The 10205-nt window shown below is 55.6% G+C and overlaps 2 protein-coding genes across 5 annotated transcripts in view; one reads left to right on the top strand and one right to left on the bottom strand.

Annotated features, from left to right (window-relative positions):
• The window catches only part of CUNH19orf54 (chromosome unknown C19orf54 homolog), an 8510-nt gene extending 3467 nt beyond the window's left edge, over window positions 1-5043 (top strand). The window contains exons 2-7 of one of the 3 annotated variants that reach the window (XM_017503184.2): window positions 741-809; window positions 1258-1382; window positions 1726-1855; window positions 1946-2016; window positions 3192-3513; window positions 3546-5043. In XM_017503184.2, the coding sequence (XP_017358673.1) occupies window positions 741-809; window positions 1258-1382; window positions 1726-1855; window positions 1946-2016; window positions 3192-3513; window positions 3546-3618 (790 nt within the window). In that variant the 3' untranslated portion in view covers window positions 3619-5043. The other 2 variants (XM_017503185.2, XM_037729455.1) reach the window with 2 other exon arrangements.
• Window positions 5044-5127: 84 nt separating this feature from the next.
• The window catches only part of ITPKC (inositol-trisphosphate 3-kinase C), a 24574-nt gene continuing 19496 nt past the window's right edge, over window positions 5128-10205 (bottom strand). Inside the window, exons 5-7 of one of the 2 annotated variants that reach the window (XM_017503173.2) lie at window positions 9037-9138; window positions 8371-8442; window positions 5128-6546 (exon numbers count right to left, since the gene is read on the bottom strand). In XM_017503173.2, coding sequence (XP_017358662.1) covers window positions 6343-6546; window positions 8371-8442; window positions 9037-9138 — 378 coding nt within the window. In that variant the 3' untranslated portion in view covers window positions 5128-6342. Of the gene's footprint in view, window positions 6547-6584; window positions 7095-8370; window positions 8443-9036; window positions 9139-10205 lie in introns of those variants that run through there. The other variant, XM_017503175.2, reaches the window with a different exon arrangement.

Here is a 10205-nt window from a genome sequence, read left to right on the forward strand (position 1 = left end):
TGAGCGGATCACCTGAGGTCAGGAGTTCAAGACCAGCCTGGCCAACATGGTGAAACCCAGTTTCTACTAAAAATACAAAATTAGCTGGGCGTGGTGGCACGCACCTGTAATCCCAGCTACTCGGGAGGCTGAGGCAGGAGAATTACTTGAACCCAGGAGGCAGAGGTTGCAGTGAGCTGAGATTGTGCTGTTGCACTCCAGCCTGGGCAAAACGAGCGAAACTCTATCTCAAAAATAAAATAAAAAGAATCAGCTTGACATGGTGGTACATGCCTATACTCCTAGCTACTCAGGAGGCTGAGGTAGGAGGATCACTTGACCCTGGGAGGTCAATGCTTAAGTGAGCTTTGATTACAGTATTGCCCTCCAGCCTGGGCAACACAGTAAGACCCTGTCTCAAAAAAAAGAGAGTTGGGTATACAGATACCCCTCTGAGAAATTTCCTCAGATAAACCTCTCTGGCTCCTGGTTACAAAGTGCCACCCTTTGCTCCTCACCCTTCATTAACTGAGAGAGAACAGGGAGCAGGCAGGCAGGAGGACCATTTCCCACGAACCAGATGAGGAAACTGAGGCTTGGGGAGGGGAAGCCGGTGACTGAACCAGGAACCGCCCTCAGCCTTAGGACAGCCAGGCTGGTGTTTCCTTCATCGTCCCTGGTTGCCCTGCTCCCAGCCAGACCTCAAGGTGGGAAGTGCTTCAGAGCTGGCTCCCTGGTGACTGAGCATGGCTTTACTTCAGGTTCCGAGGTGACCTGCAGTGGATCCTCTTCTGTGCAGACCTGCCGTCCCTCATCCAAGAAGGCCCTCAGTACGTGCCCCGATGCGGGACCCGCAGCCTCTTTGCCGCCCTTATTCTCCCTTTGCTGGGCTTCTTAGGGACTGATCAGGAGAAGGGGAGTGGATTTTCCCTGGTGGGGGGAGGAGGGAAGGAATGGGGGAACTTTCCACCCAGGCTCCTGGGTGCCTGCATAGTAAACATAGTTGGAACATCGAATGAGTGAATGAATAAGCCCAGTCCATCTCTGTAACTCCACCTTGGCACCTCCTCCCAGCAAGCTGAGGTGACCTCTCCCCACTCTTCCACCCCCAGCCCTCCAGCCCTGGGCTCTGGCCTTGGCCGTCCTCTCCCCTGAAGGGGAGTCAGGTCTCCCTTGCTGACCTGGGAGACAGGAGGGAACTCCTCCAGGGCAGCAAACCTGTTTCCCCACTCCAGCTTCCTGGTAAAGGGGCTGTGACATAGGCCTGTCTGTCCCCAGATGTGGGCTGGTGGCCTTGTGGATGGCAGCTACTCTCCTGTCACCTCCGAGTGGCGTCCCCCTGGAGAGACTCGTGCAGGTAGCCATGGAAAGAGGCTACACGGCCCAGGGAGAGATGTTCTCAGGTGAGTTGGGTGACCATGTGCTCCGTCACCTCTTCACGAGGCTGGGTGGGGTGCTGACAGCCGAGTCGGGATCTCGTTCCATTCTTTGGGCCCTTCCCACTGCCTGGTAGAGCAGAGAGGTTACAAGGTGGACTCGAGCTGGCTGCCGGGGTTGCAAAGCCATCTCTGCCACCTCTTTGCTGTGGCCATGGACAAGCCACTGATGCTCTTTGTGCCTCGTTTTCTGCATGTGTACCAAGGGGTGGAAGGTCATGGTGAGGGTGGGAAGTGTCACCCGCTGTGGGAACGCGGTATGGTGCTGGCCGCACACAGCGAGCCCCCTCTGTGTGCCCTCACCCTGCAGTGGCCGACATGGGCAGGCTGGCCCAGGAGGTGTTGGGCTGCCAGGCTAAGCTGCTCTCTGGTGGCCTGGGCGGTCCCAACAGAGACCTCGTCCTGCAGCACCTGGTCACCGGACACCCCCTGCTCATCCCGTATCCAGGGCCTGGGAGGGAGGAGGGCAAGGGTGGCGAAGGGTGGGTCCCAGGGCCACACCATCGTTTTTACCTTAATGTCAGCACCAGCTACGACGAGGATTTCAACCATGAGCCATGTCAGAGGAAGGGCTATAAGGCCCACTGGGCAGTGAGCGCAGGTGGGTTCCCCTCCTTCATCCCTGCACCCCTCATCGCGGGTCTCCCCAGCCTCCATTAACCCTCCTGACATTCTCATCCCTTGTGCTAGTGCCTCCCCAGCCAGGCTGTGCACTCTCAAGACAGGGACGAGAGCTGGGCATCCCGGTCCCCACAGGACACTTAGCATAGCACCGGGCAGGCTGGGGCCGAGGTGTCCGCCAGCTGGAGCTTCTACAAACAGAAGCTTAGGGCGCAGATTTCAGGATCAAGACAGTCTGGGCTCCAGGCCTGACCTGGCCACTTCTAGGTTCTATGACTCTGGGCAGGTATCGTCACCTCTCTGGGCCGCTGTTTTCCCTATCTGAAAATTGGGGGTAACAATAGTACCCACCTCATAAGGCTGCCTTGTAGGCAGAGCACGGAGCACTCTTGGAACACGGCTTGGCCAGGCACTGTGGCTCATGCCTGTAATCCCAGCACTTTGGGAGGCCAAGGTGACTGGATCGCTTGAGGTCTGGAGTTTGAGACCAGCCTGGCCAACATGGTGAAACCCTGTCTCTATGAAAAATACAAAAATTAGCCGGGTATGGTGGTGTATGTCTGAAATCCCAGCTACCTGGGAGGCTGAGGCAGGAGAACTGCTTGGACTCAGAAGGTGGAGGTTGTAGTGAGCTGAGATCGCGCCACTGCACTCCAGCCTGGGCAACAGAGCGAGATTCCATCGCAAAAAAACAAAAAAATGGCTTGGCATGTGACATCTCTGTAAGCATTACCAGCACCATCTTCCTCATTCTGCCTGCCTGAAAGAATACCAGGTTGGTCCATGTCAGGAGGTCTGGGGTCCGGGGGAGGCTCTGCTCAGCCTCTTTATGGCTGTGTGGCCTTGCCAGCTCATCCTGGAGCCTCTCTTCCCTGGACAGCTGGGGATGACCGGGTGACCACATGTGCTCCATCTAATGCTGCCTCCCCACTTCCCTGTGCTGTCAGGCCAGGCAAGGCAAGACTTAAAACGCCTACAGCTTTGGAGCCAGATGCCGTGGTGGGTCCAAATCCCAACTCCACTGGCTGCCACTAATGTTACTGTAACCTAGGAATGGAAGCCGCACCACCCTGGAGGGCTGGGAGGGGGCGGAACTTAGCGTGCAGCTGGTCGTGGCTCAGTCACTGCCACTCACCAACTCCTCCTCTCCCCCAGGGATCCTGCTGGGTGTTCCCGCTGTTCCAGGTCTCGGCTACACTGAGGACCCCGAGCTGCCGGGCCTATTCCACCCAGTGCTGGGCGCGCCCTGCCAGCCACCATCCCTGCCGGAGGAGAGCTCCCCGGGAGCTGTCTACCTGCTGTCTAAGCAGGGCAAGAGTTGGCACTATCAGCTGTGGGACTACGACCAAGTCCGGGAGAGCAACCTGCAGCTGACGGACTTCTCGCCCTCGCGGGCCACTGACGGCCGGGTGTATGTAGTGCCGGCGGGTGGGGTGCGGGCTGGCCTCTGCGGCCAGGCTCTGCTCCTCAGACCGCAGGGCTGCAGCCATTAGCCAGGGCTGCAGTCCCGGGCTGCAGCCTAGCTCAGTCACCATTTGAAGTGTGCCGCCACTTCTCTACGTGTGATGACCCCAAGGTCTGAGCTGGGTCTCGGGCCTCCAGCCAAGGGATCCTTCATCAGGACCACCCCTGCTCCATCTCTTCCAGGCCTGGGCATTGTCCCAACCCCAGGGCCACCCCCTGCAGGACCCTGCGTCTGCATATCCCATCTGAATGTCACAGCGGTCCGTTTCTCACTGGGGACCGCCTCTGTCACCTCACTAGATATCTAAGGAGCCTCCTGCCTGGGCCCTCTGCTGCTCACAGGACAGGGACACTACACTGTGCCAGCCTCAGCTCACCCCTCCTTAGCCCAGGCTTTTCCTCATGCTTGCCCCCTGCCAGTCATACTGGCCTTTCAGATCCCCGGAGCATTGGGTCCATCCTCCAGCCCTCTGCTGCGGATCGCTCCCTAACTTCTGCATCGGGGCTCAGGTATCACTACCTCAGGGACGAGTCAGCCCCAGTCTAGGCATCCCTCCCCACCTCACATCCTCACTGTTTTAAAACCCATCTGAGAGCAGTTAACTGCGTCAGTCCCTCTGTGTTAACTCTGCAGATCTGGCAGCCCTGTAAGGGGGGTGCTAGATGCCCCCCATTTGACAGATGGCAGGACTGAGGCCTGGAGAGGTGGAATCGCTGGCCTAAGGTCACATGACTAGCAAGTGGCAGGGTCAGGATTCAAGCTAGGTAGTCATCCCTATCCACCCATACAAATATCTAGTAAGTGTGTGTGATTACTAGTTTTGTGAATACCTGCCCCCTCCACTCTGAAATGGGAGGAACAGGCCTGTCTTGATCACTGCTCTTTCCCTAATTGAGCCAGTCTCATTTAGGGAAACTGTACAGTGTCATGTTTCCTTTTTTTGTTTTTTTGAGACAGAGTCTTGTTCTGTCGCCCAGGGTGGAGTGCAGTGGTGCAATGTCAGCTCATTGCAGCCTCCACCTCCCAGGTTCAAGCGATTCTCCTGCCTCCGCCCCCCAAGTAGCTGGGACTACAGGCATGCGCACACCATGCCTGACTAATCCTTTGTATTTTTTGTAGAGATGGGGCTTTGCCATATTGCCCAGGCTGGTCTGAAACTCCTGACCTCAGGTGATCCACACCTCAGCCTCGCAAAGTGCTGAGATTACAGGTGTGAGCCCCCTCACCCAGCTACAGTGCAGTGTTTCTAACCAGTGACAGGGTAAAGAGGATGTGTGTCACCATCCCAGCCCTGATCAGCCTGCCTGTGCATCCCCCATCCCAGCCAGGGCTTGGAGCAGCCTTGGTCACCACTGTGTCCCCTGCATTGTCCGATACATCCAGGCACAAGAATAGCTGCCGAGGTAACAGATCTGCTGAGTGAGTGAAGTGGCCTGCTCGGAGCCTGCCTCTTTCCCACACTGCTTGTTATCTTGTTACTCCACCCAGCACTTTTGTCGAGATACACTCCAGATGCAAAAGAAAAAGCTTCATGACATTGACTCTGAATGTCCCGTTTATTGGGGTGTCGTCATGGGCGGGAGGCTCAGCAGAGCTATTCTGCCTCCTGCTTCCAGTACTACCCCGTCCAGCAACTGCCTCATATAAATAAGTATCAGGATGGTCAGTAGAAAAGGAGAGCGTCCCCTCGGCCCTGGAAGACAGTGCAGGAGCTTCAGCTTAGGGAAGAGGTAGGTACCTGTCCGCCAGCCCAGCCTTGTGGGCCAGGAAGACCTAGCTGTGGGTGCTGCAGGAGGGGGATGGAGGGGCTGTTAGCCACACCCCAGGGTTCTACAGTCTTTGGTTTGGACCAGGCTGCAGGCCAGGGTTGTGGCCGGCAGCCCCACCCACTCTGGCCTCTGACACATACCCTGTGCTTTTTCCTGCAGGGGCCTGGGATTGGATGGGGTCCTGAGCGCAGCAGCTCTGAGAGGCAGGGGGAAGCCTGCTTTCCCTGCCTCCGAACCTCTTTTCTGCCCCTGCTGTTGGCTGAGAAAGGAGAGAGAAGCCTGAGGGTTGGGCAGGAGGAGGAAGTCCTGAGGCTGGATCCGATGCGCAGAGGCGCAAGTTTCTGCTGGTGCAGTGCTGGCACGGTAGCTGGTATGTGGCTGTGGTTTGGGTCTGCAGGAGGTCAGCAGAGTCCTCTGAGGAACACGGAGAATCCCACAGGGCCATGGCAGGGCAGGACCTCAGTGAACTGTGCCCGCCCAGAGGTCTCAGCCCTCAGGCTGCGTCCAGTCCCATAAGATAATGCCCTCTGGGCCTTTTGTCGCTCAGCACTCAAATGGATCCCCAGTGAAGGCACAGGACTGTCACTTTCCCCAAATGGTCCAGTGGTGCCTCGTTCCGTTCACCAATGATGCTTGACCCAGTCCCCGGCCTCAGCTAACCGGCAGCCTGGAGGCTGACAGGGAGGCCGATCATAGGTGATTCATGTAGCCTTAGGCCCCCTGTCACGCTGTTCCTCTGACATCTGAACTGAGTGCTCTCAGGGCAGCATGCTTTTGCTGTGGCCTCTGGCAGCCCCTCAGAAACTTTCCCGGCAGATCAGGGGACCCTGTTCTAGTTTTTCTGACTCACTGCCTCATCATGTTCCTTCCAGGTCCCCACAGCCCCTGCATCATGATGGGCCAGGTGCTCCCTGGTCTCCCAAGGCCCCTCAGACCTTTCCACATTAGTCTCATGTGGCACATGACAACCTCTCCCGTCCCTGGCCAACCTCAGGCCCCCCCATGGCATCTCGGGACTCCTCCAGCCAGACTGGTGCCATCCAATTAGTAAACCTGGCGGTGGCGGAGCAGCTCAGCTCTGTGCCAGCCCCTGCAGGAGGTGGATCATGTTGTCCAGGCCCCAGAGGTAGCCATCCTCACGGTTGCCCTCAGCCCAGGGCAGCCTGTGGGTGAGTGTCTGGTGGTCAGGCAAGGCCACCGTCTTGCCGAAGTCGATCATCCAGACCTTGGCCAGGCCGGTGTGGTCATGCACGAAGAGGAGGGAGCTGCCCACCACCTGCCAGGGGAAGAGATGGGAGGTTAGGGGAGGAGCAGGTGCTGGCCAAGGTCCTCTGCTGACAGGCAGCAGAGCAGGGTGGCTGACAGCATGAACCCTGGAGCCTTGGCTGCCTGAGTTCAGATCCTGGCTATGCCACCTCCTGGCTATGCAGCCTTGGGCAGGTGTCTTAACCTCTCTGTGGTTTTGCGTCCTCACAGTCCAAGTGAGAGGAATAGACTTAGTTCCCCCTGCCCGTGGTTTCATTTTCTTTGGTTTTAGTTACTCTCAGTCAACTGCAGTTCAAAAATATTAAATTTATTCCAGAAATAAACAATTGGTAAGTCTTTACTTGCACACTGTTGTAAGTACTGTGCTGAAATCTGGTTCCATCCTGCTCTGTCCCACCTGGGATGGGAAGCATCCCTTTGTCCAAGCGATCCTCCTGCCTCGACTTCCCAAACTGCTGGAATTATAGGCATAAGCCACTGTGCCTGGCCTTTGCTAAGCCAGAGCGCAAACTCAAATGCCTTCAGGATCCAGAATGAGTGAAGACAGCCTGGTAAAGACTAAAGAATTGGAATGCTGGTCGTGGTAAGGCACACTTGTAGTTCCAGCGACAGGAAGCCAAGACAGGAGGATCACTTGAACCCAGGAGATTGACGCTATAGTGAGCTATGATCATGCCACTGCACTCCAGCCTGGGCAACAGAATGAGATCCTGACTCTGACAAAAAAATTTTTTAAAAAAACTAGAAATTGGATAAAAAGAAACAGCAACTTCCCAGGCCCCGTGGACTGCTACTGATAATTGGTTTCCTTTTCTGTAGAATGGGGATAACGGTACCAGCCCCTGCTCATTGGGTGCTTGGCAGTCAGCTCTCAGTAGACGCCGTTTTAATTTAATTAAGTTGATTAATTTTTTGAGACAGAGTTTCGCTCTTGTTGTCCAGGCTGGAGTGCAATGGCAAGATCTCGACTCACCGCAACCTCCATCTTCATCTTCCCAGGTTCAAGCGATTCTCCTGCCTCAGTCTCCCGAGTAGCTGGGATTATTGGTATATGCCACATAGGCTAATTTTGTATTTTTAGTAGAGACGGGGTTTCTCCATGTTGGTCAGTCTGGTCTCGAACTCCCGATCTCAGGAGATCCACCTGCCTCAGCCTCCCAGAGTGCTGGGATTACAGGCGTGAGCCATCGCGCCTGGCCTTATTTTTTATTTTTTTGTAGAGACAGGGTCTCATTATGTTGCCCAGGCTGCTCTCGAACTCCTGGGTTCAAGTGATCCTCCCGCCTCAGCCTCCCAGAGTGCTGGGACTATAGGCATGGGCCACCACACCTGGTCTGTCTTGTTTTATGTTTCTTTTTGAGACAGTGTTTCACTCTTGTTGCCCAGGCGGGAGTGCAAACGGCCTCCCAAAGTGCTGGGATTACAGGTATGAGCCATGCCTGCTTTATTTTTTGAGACAGGGTCTTGCTCTGTCACCCAGACAAAAGTACAGTGGCATGATCACAGCTCACTGAAGCCTCAACCTCCGGGGCTCAAGCACTTCTCCATCCTCAGCCCCCCGAGTATCTGGGACCACAAGTGCACACTACCCCACCAGGCATTTTTTTCTTTTTTAATAGAGGTGGGGTCTTGCTATGTTGCCCAGGCTGGTCTTGGCACTCCTGGGCTCCAGCAAGCCTCCTACCTTGGCCTCCCAAAGTGCTGGTATTACAGGTGTCGGCCACCACGCCCAGCGCCTTTTTATATCTTTGACCTGTCATTCATCAATGGTTTCCACTCCATGCACCTGGACCCCAACACCCCCACATCCACCCATGGCGGCCAGCGCTCGCACCTCGTGGGTTTTGAAGAAGGGGGAGATCTCCAGAGCTTCACGAAGTTCTTCTAGGCGTGCCACGTACTTTTGCTGTGTGACAGGGAGGGTTCTTTGGTTAGCATGGGGACCCACCTTGAGCTCTCACCTCACCCCCTGCCCCCAAAGACGTAGGCAGGCTCTAGCCAGGAAGGAAGAGGGGAGCCACGGGGAAGACAGGGTGGAGGAGTGAGGGCTTGGATTCATCAAGGTGGCACGGACAATAGTGGTGGATTCCACGAATTTCTACTCCCATTCGGAGGTGGAGTCTGTCTCCCGGACCCTTCAATCCAGGCTGGGTCACAAGACTTGCTGAATAGCAGAGATGACGGTGGCCATTCTGAGCCCAGGCATCAAGAGGCCTTGCATTTTCACTTGTTCTCTTGGCAAGTGAAACGAGCGAGAACAAGCCCAGGCCATCCTGCTGTCGAGAGACATGTGGCCAAGTCATGAGCCAACCAGCAGAGCTGGGAGCAGGGCCACCCTGGACCAGCCAGCCTTGCCAAGCCACCAGCTGACCTCAGACTGAGCAAAGCCAGCCAGTATCAGTCCAGCCCCGCCCAAAGCAGAAGCCCACAGGCTTTGGAGCAAGAATAAATGGTGGCTGTCTTAAGCTGCTACATTCTGGGACATGGGTGTCCCGCTCACCAGGATTACGTGGTCTCCATCCACGAAGTCCTCCAGCACCTTCGTCACCTGCTCCAGCGCCTGTGTCTTCTTGAAGTTGGTGTTGCAGGTCCCATCTGCTTTCTGCAGGGCAGGGTGTGGAGGGACAGGGTCATGGCATTTTCCTTCCCATACCCAATACCCAGCAACCTCAAATACCTCCCAGGAGGCCAGGCGTGGTGACTCATGCCTGTAATCTCAGTGCTTTGGGAGGCCGAGGTGGACAGATCACTTGAGGTCAGGAGTTCAAGACCAGCCCGGGCAACATAACGAAGCCTTGTCTCTACAAATTTGCAAAAAATTAACCAGGTGTGGTGGGCGCCTGTAATACCAGCTACTCAGGAGGCTAAGGCAGGAAAATCGCTTGAACCTGGGAGGCAGAGGTTGCAGTGAGCCGAGATTGCGACACTGCACTCCAGCCTGGGTAACAGAACAAGAAAAACATAAAAAAAAAAAAAAACTTCCCAGGGCCATCCACCTGCCTGCTCAACCCAGCCCCAGGTTACATGCCTGCGCCTCAGTCCTTCCACGCCCTTCCAATTTTGAACCTCCCGGTGGAACCCATCTAGCAAAGTGGGCTTTGGAGGAGGGGGTGGAGCTGGCTTTGAATTGTAGCTCTGGTCTTTTCTAGGTGGGCGGTCCTAAGTCACTTCAGCTGCCTCAGTCTCACTTTCCTCATCTGGAAAATGGGAATTGTGTTGGTGTCTACTTGCTAAGGCTGGTGTAAGGATTAGAGGAGATCGGGTATGTAGGATGCACAGCACAGTGCCCGGCACATAGTTATTTGAGACTAATGAAACTAACATTATTTGTTATGTTTGAGAGGGGCTCAGAGAAGCCACCTAAGTCATCTGCCACGCTGTGCCAGGTGCTACAGGGAAACTTGGCAATAGAGGGTAACAGGACAGACACAGTCAGATGAGGGAGGCAGACCGTGATTAAGATCATCGCAAAGGAAGATAAGAATAATGAAAGAGAATAAGGAGCTATGAGAAGGTGAAGAGGGGATGCTGATCTAGTAGAATGAAAATCAGGTAACGCCGGGCGCGGTGGCTCACGCCTGTAATCCCAGCACTTTGGGAGGCCGAGGCGGGTGGATCACGAGGTCAAGAGATCGAGACCATCCTGGTCAACACGGTGAAACCCCGTCT

The sequence above is a fragment of the Cebus imitator genome, unplaced genomic scaffold, assembly GCF_001604975.1.
Source record: "Cebus imitator isolate Cc_AM_T3 unplaced genomic scaffold, Cebus_imitator-1.0 Scaffold306, whole genome shotgun sequence".
NCBI classification, from domain to species: domain Eukaryota; kingdom Metazoa; phylum Chordata; class Mammalia; order Primates; family Cebidae; genus Cebus; species Cebus imitator.